At 32.8% G+C, this 12742-nt stretch overlaps 1 protein-coding gene across 1 annotated transcript in view; it reads right to left on the reverse strand.

The window, feature by feature from the left end:
• Nucleotides 1-1489: 1489 nt before the first annotated feature.
• LOC119837596 overlaps nucleotides 1490-12742 on the reverse strand; it is a 96198-nt gene continuing 84945 nt past the window's right edge. The window contains exons 4-6 of the mRNA XM_038363251.1: nucleotides 6136-6269; nucleotides 5368-5569; nucleotides 1490-2726 (exon numbers count right to left, since the gene is read on the reverse strand). Of these exons, the coding sequence (XP_038219179.1) occupies nucleotides 2563-2726; nucleotides 5368-5569; nucleotides 6136-6269 (500 nt within the window). The 3' untranslated portion in view covers nucleotides 1490-2562. The remainder of the gene's footprint in view (nucleotides 2727-5367; nucleotides 5570-6135; nucleotides 6270-12742) is intronic.

The raw sequence follows: 12742 nt of genomic DNA on the forward strand, positions 1-12742 counted from the left end.
GAATAATTATTGTACAAAAGTGACGATATTTAAAAAAACAGTCAGGTTTTGAGCTAGAACAAAATTATACAATCGTCAATTTTATATGCATAATCGTCAAATCGTCAATAGGATAAAACGGGACCATTTTATGAAGATTTCGCTGTCTGTCTCTTTCAAATTTAAGATAAAACTCAACTAAACCAACGAGGTAGTTTAAAATCGTCTTATTTTTCATATAACATAAAGTTTACAAGCCTTATCGAGGTATAAATACCGATATATATTAATTAAATCGTAGAAATAACTTAAATTATCTCTTAGAGTAAAAAACAATATAATAGGCCGTTAATATAGGCAATTGATTTATTAAAATAAGTTGTCTTTGTACACAATGCTCAATCTAAATAACATAAATCCTTAATTGGTAATTAAAAAGTTGATTGCCTTCTAGCAAAAGTTAACCTTGCAACATAAGTAGAATGATTCCTTTCAATCTATACTTCTCGAAAATTCTAGATCTTATCGAAACATCTTCAGTAAACAATCGGAAGTATTAAACAAATAGCCACTTAAATTAACAATATCACAATACGACATGACAATTTATTCAATAAACTATAATATCACTTTTTAACTTCAAATAAAATTTACAAACAGTTAAAGACTGCCAGACAATATATCTTATAAACTATTTACGTATAAGCAAGGTATTAAAAGTTAAAAAGAAACTACTTGAACAAAAACAGAAAGATACTATCACTCTTATATATGTATAAACATTCACTTATAATTTATAAAAAAGTCAAATAAACATTTTGTTGTAATAAGTACATATAGGGTAATTCGTGTTTGGAATTTTTTAAACACCTATGAAACCTTTCATTTCACCTAAGAAGGGACATAAACTGGATGAGAATAAATATAATTTCTTTTAAAAAAATACACCTTGGGGGCCCCTCACAAATTTTAGAAGGCTCCCTTAAGGCACGCTACGATGTCTCTGGTTGACATTTAAGTATAAGAAAGTTTCCTCAAAACATTATAATCATTACAATAAAACAAAACAGACATTCATAGACGATGTACCTACTAGCATTACATAGTTTTTGGTAGTTTATTCACTTAATTACTTCTTTGGATGACATCAATTACTTATCTATTTATTATATTATTACATCAAATTACATATCCAAAGTGAACTACGCAATTTAGGCGCCACTTATACGCACGAAAATACAAATATCGCTTGTCTTGTATCTTGAAAACATGCTTATAACCGAAAACAATATGGTTTTAAACCCAATTTGAAATGAATGGTTTGAATTGGAATTTTTCTCCCAATTAAAATCTTAAATTTGGAAATTTAGAAATCTTTTAGCGATGAATTACTCCGTAGAATATTAAGAACTTTTATTCGTTCTAGAATCTTCTGTATACCATCAGATCATCGATGATATTCATTTCTGCAGCATGCTACCACATTCAATATTAAAGGAACATGTTATATTTTCTTGTCCTTCCTTATTTTAACTTTTATCGGTTGTGCGTGTAAAAATCAAATTTTTTCTTTTGCTTTCCGAAAGGTCATCAATACGTAGATATTTCTTAAATTGATTTAGACGACATTATCATGGATCCGATTCTTCACTTCGCTGTCCGTCTGTCTGTCACCAGTCTGTATCTATGTATTGCAAGACAGTGGTGATTTTCTAAGATGACCTGTTTCTGTAACCGCTATGGCGACAAATTATAAAAATAACAAGGCTAAGCAACGGTCGGCACGGTCATAAATTGGATGTCAGAGTCTCGAGTCCGACTCGCACTTGACTGGTTATTTGAATAATCATGCGTACAGTGACTACTTGAACCAGATTAAGTCTTATTACTTTTTGACTGCGTTCTACTGAATTTATTTACAAATTTACAATTTATCTAATGTTAACTGATACTATAAACTTATGATACCTGATCGTTATAAAGAAATTGAATTTAAGATGAATTTTTGTTGTTATACACGAAATATTTTATAAACCTGATGCAAATTTACTGTTCAGCCTGTCTGATGAAATTATACTGTCTTAGCAATTTCATTAAATAATTAGGAAAAATAACCTCGCAGTTTTAAAATATACCTTAATCCCCAGAAAATGGTTCACAACACAACAAAAAAGTCATAAAAACAATTACATTCTAAGCCAAGACACAACACAACCTCACATTTAATCTTCGGTTTTAGAAACCACTTAAAAACAAATTGCGTAAAATACATTTTTAATTTAATCTCTTTTCGCATCAGGCGTGACTTGAAAATTTAAAAAACTCTCCAAACATTAAAAACTGTTTATACAAATACCATTCAATCAAAATAAAAAATTCGTAAGTTTTATGCAACAAGCAATCCTTAGGTATTTTATATTGAAACATCCAAAAATAACAATATAACAATGCAGTGAAATCAAATCATCGGATATTGAGTTAAAGCTAACATTGACAAACTCTGCTCCGCGTACAAAACGATTGAAAAGCTTACAAATACAATATAGTATTTCGTTAAAAAAATGCATTAAAATCACAAAAACATCAAACCAAAGACAACATGAGACTTCGTTCACTTTCATCGTCATAACTGAAATAACCGAATTCTTCAAAGCCATAATCCTGTCCCGATACTAAGGGCAGAAAGATGAGTAGGAATAGTGGAAGCCAGCTGAGGAATGTTCTAGAAGCACCTCCGTTGAGCGTTACTGGAACGAGAAAATTTTGTATCAAAATTGGTTTCATAATTAAAAAATATCGTCACATTTTAGTCATACATTATCAAATTAAAATAAAACAACACGCTTTTATGATAGAATCAACTGATTAATGTCACTTAATCTTATACAGAGTATAAGTTAGGAAATTATTTAATCCTGGCTATAATAATTCTAGTAAACTTAAGGTAATTCATGCACTTGTGTTGTCATTGACACTTGATAAGTGTACCTACACTTGTTTACACAAAATTTGAATAAAATCAATCCGCTTAGGGTCAAAATCGATTTTAAAGAAGTCGGTTTATGCATACGAGTATGTGAAGTTATTAAAAGCATGTTTACAAAAATGGCCTCATAACTTTGTAAAGCAGGAATATTATATTCTTCTACTAAAAGGGCTTTGAAATCGGCCAAGTACTTTTTGAAATATTTTGTTACCAACATTCAAAACTACATAAAGATTTACTGATAAGGAAGTAACATAAGTTGTTACTAAAGTTTGCAATCGTAGAAAACACACAGCAGTGATTTTACAACTAAGTTCCCAAGAAAGTTTTATATAAATTAGGTCAGATTGGAATTGAGAAATACCATACATTGCAGATTTTATATCTTATACCTTTAAACGAGCAATTCTTGTATATATATATATATATATATATATAATTGGGATCTCGGAATGGGCTCCAACGATTTTCATGAAATTTAGTATATATGGGTTTTCGAGGGCGATAAATCGATCTAGCTAGGATTTTTTTTTAGAAAATGTCATATTCGTGTTTTTTTTTCCCTGACATCTATTGGTGAATAGTAATACTGTTTTGCTTCGTAGACAGCTGGACAACTGAAATAATGTCATATTCGTGTTTTATTCGTGTTTTTTTTTCCTGACATCTATTGGTGAATAATAATACTATTCGCTTCGTAGATAGCTGGACAACTGAAATAACACAGGCTCTTTTTATACCGATATTCCTACGGGATACGGACTTACGCGGTTTCAACCGCGGGTCACAGCTAGTGTATATAAAAATGTGTAGTATCTTTCTGTTGCTATTTGTAAGATTTTGTAATGTTTATAAATTAGTAACACATTGACTGGGCAAAATTTATTGATCAGTTATTAGTTACGACACAAAATATATCATAAATTGTGAAATTTTCCAAGTATAAATACTTGGAGAAAAAAACACAAAGGACAGTTTTATCCAACCGACTTCAAAAGGAAATGCTTGCAAGCTGGTGCCTTGCGATTTAAATTTGATCTTATTCTGCCAATTTGAAGGACTTTATTAGCACTTAAAACACTATTATTATCTAGTGGGTAGGCAAAGCACATGACCACTAAAAAAACTAAAATCTTTGTAAAAATAAACCCTTTAAAATCCTATTAATATTATAAATGCGAAAGTTTGTATGAATGTATGGATGTTTGTTACTCTTTCACGTAAAAACTACTGAACCAATTGCCATGAAATTTGGTACGTAGACAGCTGGATAACTGGAATAACATATAGGCAACTTTTTATCCCGATATTCTTACGGGATACGGACTTACGCGGGTGAAACCGCGGGGCGCAGCTAGTTTGCCCATATTTGGAATTCTAATGTATTGGACCATATATAGCTCAAGTTGGATCTTCATTAAAACCGACGGAAACGACATACATGTAATGGTATTAATTTACACAAGACTCGTAATCAAGCGAAACTGTTGCCGAGAGTGTGAAGTCAAACTTTTATACGTTCCGAAACTTTGTAAGCGAAATGTCATTCAGTGGAGAGGAGAAGTAGCAGAAACACTTTCACGTATTAATGATTTTTAATGAACTTATATGTTGTGTTTGCTCTGAAAGATATTTGATGAATTCATACAAAATAAAAACATATATAAACGTAGCAGCATTTAGGCGTTATTGTAAGATATATTAATAATAAGACTTATTAATAGGTTCTGATTAGTAAAAAATACATAATATAATAAATTACACATATGTGATAATTATAATTATTAAAAAAAATACAAATACTACGTGTTTCCCAGGTCCAAAATCATAAAATTTTAGTCAGATATTAAATAACGTGTACATTAATTGAATAACCAAATCAAATATATCCCTTGTTCATTTTATAGATACCTAAATTTGACTCCAAGGTCAATGTAAAAAGTAATTCTTACTGGCATAACTGAGTCTTTGTATCATTCGACTTTACTGAGTTGTACACATTGTGCAGCGAGTCCGCAAAGTCGTGTCCCAGGGTTCAACACTGGGATCACATTTATTCCTAACTTTCAAAGCCCGATAATTTCATTGTATTGAGTTTATAAAAACTTACTTTCTAGATGTGAATATGTGTCGGACTGAAAGTGATTTAATCAAATTTGTTTTACATGTTGTTTTTGTTAAGAAGCTTTTAGACGAATATACTTATAATTTATACATCTTAGGTGGGCTTTTTTTGCTTTTATAGAATAGTTATGATGTTATGGTATGATGCTTTCCTCTTTTCTGAACAATTAAGTACTTTTAGAAACATATTTTGATTCATTTCAATATTGTTTTTATAAAACGATAACCAATTTGCCATAGATAACAAATATATATTATGTACTTATATAAATACTCACTTCTCTCTGGCCGTGGATCAGTCTCTGGCGTCAAGAAGTCCAACTTAGCGGACTTATTGTACACGTTGTACATGGTGGCGTAACAAGCCACGCGCAGGCGTCCCCCAGGGAACAGCGTTGGGGTCACTTTTATTTCTATATTTACTTTTGTCGTGAGCAAACCACTTTCGGATGGGTGGAGGCTGGTTTCTGATGCTCGCACCTGAAAATATGTTAACACAAAGGTTATTACAAATTTTGTTAGTTAATATCAAATATAAAACCAATTTCATGATAACGTTCTTTATGTACTTATCTTTTAGCTTAGTAATTATTAAAAAATATAACTTTGTCAAAGCAAGTTATACATAGGTACATAAACATTTAATACTAAAACATTTATATCTAAAAAGTCAGGCACCTTTTATTTCTGTACAAAAATCCAGCATTTGAAAGAGAGGAAAGACAGAAAGTCCATTTATTCCAATTCACCCAAACATACAAAAATAACCCAAAAATTAAGACAATCATGAAAAATAAAAAAAAATCATAACGTGTTGCATGCGCCAAAAAGGATGCGATGCAGTATATCTGAGACACTATACCTCAGTATTTTCAGTGACTTTCTTCCCTGACATGTGGATAGTCACTAGTCAGCTTCTTAATACGATGATGAAAATGATATGATGTAAAAAGTAAACCAATAAAATTAGAGAATTCATAGCAAATATTCTCTTCTTCAGAGAAAGAAATAGAATCAGATACTTCCTAAGAAGCGTCGATACCTACCGGTTCCTCATTAACAAAAATAGTGAGGTTCGCAGATGGTCTGGCTGGTGGGGATGTGCAGTTAGCTCGGAGGATTTCTCCAGGTTGGTAGCGGTCCTTGTCTGCGTTGAGAACCGGTATTGATGTTGGTAATGCTGAAACGTGCGTTAAAGGGGTTACCATTTAACAGTTTAATACGTAATGTAAAAAGGATACCGTTAGCTTTATTTTTATAATTTCACTAGCTGCGCCCCGCGGTTTCACCCGCGTGGGTCCGTATCCCGTAGGAATATCGGGATAAAAAGTTGCCTATATGTTATTCCAGTTGTCCAGCTATCTACGTACCAAATTTCATGGCAATTGGTTCAGTAGTTTTTACGTGAAAGAGTAACAAACATCCATACATCCATACAAACTTTGGCATTTATAATATTAATAGGATTGCAATGTATAAATGTTGTTATATTTTCTGTTAATATCATGACGATGAGAATAGTTCAGAGTTTTAAAAGTAATGAAAAAAAAATCATTTAAGGGTTCGTTTGTAATGCTTACTATCAATATGATAAACATTTCAAACCAAATCAAATTCAATTGTTACACAAATGGTAAACAAATCAAACTCGGTAGGTACATATTTCATTGCTTTCAATAGCCCATATACGTGCTAAAAGTTAAAAATTTAACTTCTCCACACAAAAAAAATACCCCAACACCTATTAATAACAAAGAATAACGTACTTTCGTTTTTAAATATATACATTGATTTGACTTTGTATAATATTATAATACTAAACATCGACTGATAAATAACATATGTTGCACCACAAAAAATTACTACACTTTAAAAGGAAAAAAATTGTGATTAAAAATGGTTATCCACCGATGCAGCTACGAAACTTCAAATTCTGCTATGGAACCAAATAACAACAATTTCATATCCATCACAGAAGTTGGTTGAAAACCCACTGAGATATCATCACCAAATAGTATAAAACAAAGTCGCTTTCACTGTCCCTATGTCCCTTTGTATGCTTAAATCTTTAAAACTACCCAACGGATTTCAATAGGGTTATTTTGATATATAGAGTGATTCAAGAGGAAGGTTTATAGGTATAACATCTATTAAATTACCCCAAATTTAACGCATGCGACGCTGCGGGCAAAAGCTAGTTGAGTAATAAAGCCAAAAAAATACTCACATTGAGAACGTAGATTTTTGGAAACGTCGATTAAAAACAACTGAATAACACAATTTCCTACCGAAATAATTCGATAATCAATTTATGGAGCAGCCAATTACTCATTTTATTGCCACAGTAATTTCTCGATTGTATATAATTCCAATATAAACGTTTGTGATTAAATTTACAGAATTGAATTATCATTTTCCGAACATGATATGTGCCCAGTGCGAATATTTTATGATATAGTACATTATTTCAGTATCTAAGGGCTATTTTACGCTGGAAAAGTGCAAAATAAAAGCATTTTCTATGTGCTTAGGTATAAGTCAAACGTATTTGATATTTTGCCGATACGCGGCACTTCTATGCATACATTCTCTTGCAGTATAACTGGAGAAGGCTGCGAAATAACGTTTCGAAATGTTAAAGTACATGTATTGTTGGAAATTAAAATGGCTGTGTTGAATATTAGTTCTACAGTTATAAGAATGTACTACCACTACACACTAGTGCTTAATTGATTTATTTTAATAGAAAATCGCCAGTTACAAAGACTATTATTGCGAGAGTAGACGGCTCGAACATTGAATAAAACAAATACCAAGGCACAATCCCTACGAATGCGAATTTCAAAGAAAATTAACTGTGTATCCTCTCGAAGATTACAACAATTAACGATTATTGTATATTTTTCAATCGATATCCAATCTGCATGTCAATAGAAAACAATCCTTCGATTGAGTTTTATCAGAAAATGGATTAATAGTTCATTGTATACTAGATGTCCTTACTAATAATATTAGGTTGTATACCACGGGTAATAGTTTCCTGATACCATACTAATGCATGCACTCAACAAATAAACGAGTCGCCTCGAACAATATTCAATAGAATTTTAATTACCATGATCTAGAAACAGTTATGTGCCGTCACTTGATCCGTTAATACCAAACTTAATACCTATAACTGGAATTGCATTTAATAATTACTAAGAGACGCAGCTTCATTTCTCTAGAACTTTGTTATTTTATGCTTCTGTAGTACTTAAATGGTTTATTCAAGCAAATAGACCGATGTCTTTATCTGATACAGCTAGTCAATGTCGTTTATAAAACAGAGTTCCTTCGTTGTAAAAAGATTGTGCCTTCTGTACAGTTTAAAGTGTATTTTTCTAGTATAAAAAATACATCTGTAAAGTTTAGTTTATTTGCAAAATACATTATTTTTACTACATCAAGTATTCAAACGATAGTAAATATATTATAACGCCAGCTTCTCTTTTCTATGCCATAAGCGGGCAACTCCTGATATTCGATGTTCGCCTGATGGTGAGCGACCATCATACTCTAGACGTAGTGCCTCTGCGAACGTTCATACGGGATTTGAGGGTTTCGGATTGACGACTGAGAAGAAATGGGCGGGTAGAGTGAGGAAAAGGGGCCTCGTTGTTGTCCTTTCCTCTTCGATTTCTTTTCACCTTATCATACAATAATGACGTTTCCCATATATACGTTTATTGGCCTCCATAGACCTTCACCCCCATTAATTTGTTTTTGAAGCTAAGTCAGTGTCTTTCTGAAACTTCTTTGCTAAATGTAATCAATAAGTATGCCCATTATTTATTTGACAACAATATGAAGTCATTATAGTGATTCGAGTATTACTGGTATATTATATTAATGATATTATAATATATAAGAAGGAGCGTATTATATTAATGATTTTATAATATATAAGAGGAGTATGATAACCTTGATATTCCTCATTCTGTTACTTTTCAGCTGTTCTGAAATTTAAATATCGTATTTAGTAACCAGTCAATGATAAACTAATAGGAGTCCATAACGAAGAATTCGTATGAACATAAAAGATAATTTTTCTCATAACGCAAACAAATAAACTTATTCGAGTCTACTACGATCTCCTTAACAATTGTTAAACTTCTAGAAAATTCTAATTCCAAAAAGCGCATTGTTATACGCTACTACTGTTTAACAAGAGCGTTAGACTTTCATAAATCATAACAATGCTTCATATATTCCAAGAATATGTTTTTTCAAACACAATATTCTCGGCTTTATGCACAATGTCCTTTACAAATCTTTGTTCAGATCCTCACGTGCTTTGTGATGCATAATATCCTTTTTTAATTTACGCTTAACAGAAATGCAAAACATATATCACTATGCAATAGCAGCTGTTTTTGTACGAAGTAGATATTCCATTTAATTTCTTCTGCGTTTTGAAGAGCATAGAATTCTGATGAGTTTAAGATATGAAACGGAATAGTATTTCTCTACCTTGTAGTTTACTTTTCCTACTATGATAACTACGAAATCTTAGAAATTTATTTCAGGAATATTCCTAAGCTTTATAGTGTATCAATTTGAAAAGCTAAAATCAAGTTGCCTTTAGTAAGTTGCAATACAAACTTTCGAATTTTTAAATATTAGTAGGATTTTAAACCATAAAATTGGATTTCGTGAAATATTTTATATCGTAATTAAAAGTCAAATGAAGTTATTTGCCGATCGTTTGTAGCGCAACTTCAAAACGAATAACCTTTGCGTGAGTGATTGGTTAAATTATAATTAAAATTTATTATGTAAATGAGCATAATTAAAACAGCACGAATTCCAGGTCGTTGAGACTGAAAATTCATGATAATGATTATAAATACTCGTATTAAAAGTATATTATTATCGAACTATAGTAGATATCTTTCTACTTCACGAACGTCATTGATTTATTGTAAATAATAAGGCAAAAGATCAGGTGGGCCACCCGAGGCTAAGTGGTCATTGCAGCCCATGAACATTTGTAGAACTGGTCGTGTTAGAGGAGCTTTCATCATCATCATCATCAGCCCATATATGTTCCCCCTGCTGGGACACAGGCCTCCTATGAGGGTTCAGGCCATAATCCACCACGCTGGCCAAGTGCGGGTAGAGGAGTAGAGGAGCTTTACCGGCCTATAATATATGCGCTTTTCTTGAAGGCCCCAAAGTCCTAATTCTTGGGGAAAACTGCAGGTGGTTAAGATGTAGACGGTGGTGGATCGCCAAATATGCAGCATGTGGAAGTTTTCATGCAGTATAGTTATTTGTGAGAATGAAGAATCTCTAAACTTAACATTGCATATAATAAAGTTAATTAATAAAATAAGTCTTCTAGAGTTCCGGAGGCCCATATCCTTTTCCTTACCCTTCCCCAATCCTTTATTCCTCTCATGAATCTTTCCTTAATGCATTCCAATTTAAAGTCGGCAATCCATTTGTAGAGGCGTAAGGTCTGCAATTGACCTTATGCATCTCCAAATATTCACGGGCGGTGGTAGCGCTTACCATCAGGCAACCCACTAGCTCCATTACCAAATATGACATCGGATCGAATATGGATAAATCATATCAGAAATGATTGACCGAGAATGAAGGCAAAGTCGCGAAAATTACGTATAATCCTATCCTACTAATATTATAAATGCGAAAGTTTGTAAGGATGTGTATGTGTTTGTTGCTCTTTCACACAAAAACTACTGAATCGATTGCAATGAAATTTGGTACGTAGACAGCTGGACAACTGGAATAATATATAGGCAACTTTTTATCCCGATATTCATACGGGATATGGACTTACGCGTGTGAAACCGCGGGGCGCAGCTAGTATTATATAAGTGAAAGAGAGAAGTATAACAATGTTTGTATTGGAAACCGTACAGCGCTATTATTTGAAGTCGACGTGTACAAATAGTAAGTATAATAAATTGAATATAAGCGTATCGGGTCGTGTTAACGCTTGTGGTTGTTTCGCAATAGGAAGTTATTGAGAACATTAACTTCATAAATATAAAGAGCTTGCCACAAATCCATGCGACATTAGGTACCTACACTTTCAGTGAAAAGGGTACCATTATATTAGCCTATAATTTTAATGAAAAGGGCATTTTGATTATAGAGAGACTAATAAAATGGTTAAAATATCACCGACTGGCACGAAAGGAGAAGCAAATTAATATTAGTTTTAAGACAGTATTTAACGGTCGCTTTCTCTTCTCGCTTAGTCGCTTTCTCTGTCTGTCCCTAGGTATGCTTAAATCTTTAAAACTACGCTATGGATTTTATTGGTTTTTTTCAATGAATTCAAGACATAGTTTATATGTAAACAAGCTGCGCTCCGTGGTTTCAACCGCGTAAGTCCGTATCCCGTAGGAATATCGGGATAGAAGATGCCTATATGTTAGTCCAGTTGTCCAGCTCTCTACGTACCAAATTTCATTGCAATCGGTTCAGTAGTTTGTGCGTTAAACACACACACATCCTTACAAACTTTTGCAATTATAATACTCGAATAAGTAGAAATAACATCTTAAATTCGGAGTAGATTAGTTACTCCAAATTCAACGCATGCAAAGGCGCGGGCAAAATCAATAAAATCATTATTATTTCGGTTCCCTTAGGATACATTATAAACAGAATACTCAAACCCGTATTACAGGACAATCTATTGGATGCTTTGCAACGTCTCTTGATTACAAACTAACTCGTAACATCGTTAGTATCAGTATCGGAACAAGTGAATTAAGCTTCCAGCTCAGACAATGATGTACAGACGGACAAATTGCTGTAGCAGTTTGATTCGTAGTGCAAGCGGTTTTGTAATATATTCCTTGGTGTTTAATCTGATCATCGTCATCATTGTCAAGAGGAAGTTTCGACTTCCCACTCCTTTTCTTTATTCCCCTCGTCAATCCTTTCTTAATCCCTTTCCAATTTGAACTGGGTAATCCATCGGCCAAATCGAGGCGTAACCCTTACGCAATTGTAATCGAGATTACATACTGTCGAAAAATTGTGATCCGTAACATAAGTAATGCTTACGATTTAACGCATTATTTTTCGGTACATTGTTATCTATCGAAGTGGTACAGTGTATAATTATAATTCAGAGAATTGTAATCACTCGTTTTCAAGGTTCCAGGCCTCCTTTGAGACCCTCAAAGAAGGCCTGTGTACCAGCAGTGGGAACATATATGGGCTGATGATGATGAATATTTATTGAATCCCTCCTAATATAGATATTATAAATGCGAAAATACCGCCCGCCGTCTATCGGTCTGAGTGTGGTCTGATGTGGATGAAATTTGTTACAAAGCTTTTGACCTGAGATAAAACATAAACCAGTTTTTATCCAAAAATTTCCACGTTAATAGTCGCGGGAGGCGCTAGTAAGTAAGATTTTACACAATGTATATTTTAGAGTGAAATCGAATCATAATAGGCAAAAGAAAATTATATCGCTATGTCTTCAAACAATATATAATATACATAAAACTCAAAGGTCACTGACTGACTGACTAGCATAGTATCACTGGACGGATCGTGTTGAAATTTGACATGCAGATAGATGACACATGCATCCGTTAAGAAAAGATTTTGATAAAT

Source organism: Zerene cesonia, chromosome 3, assembly GCF_012273895.1.
Source record: "Zerene cesonia ecotype Mississippi chromosome 3, Zerene_cesonia_1.1, whole genome shotgun sequence".
Taxonomy (NCBI): domain Eukaryota; kingdom Metazoa; phylum Arthropoda; class Insecta; order Lepidoptera; family Pieridae; genus Zerene; species Zerene cesonia.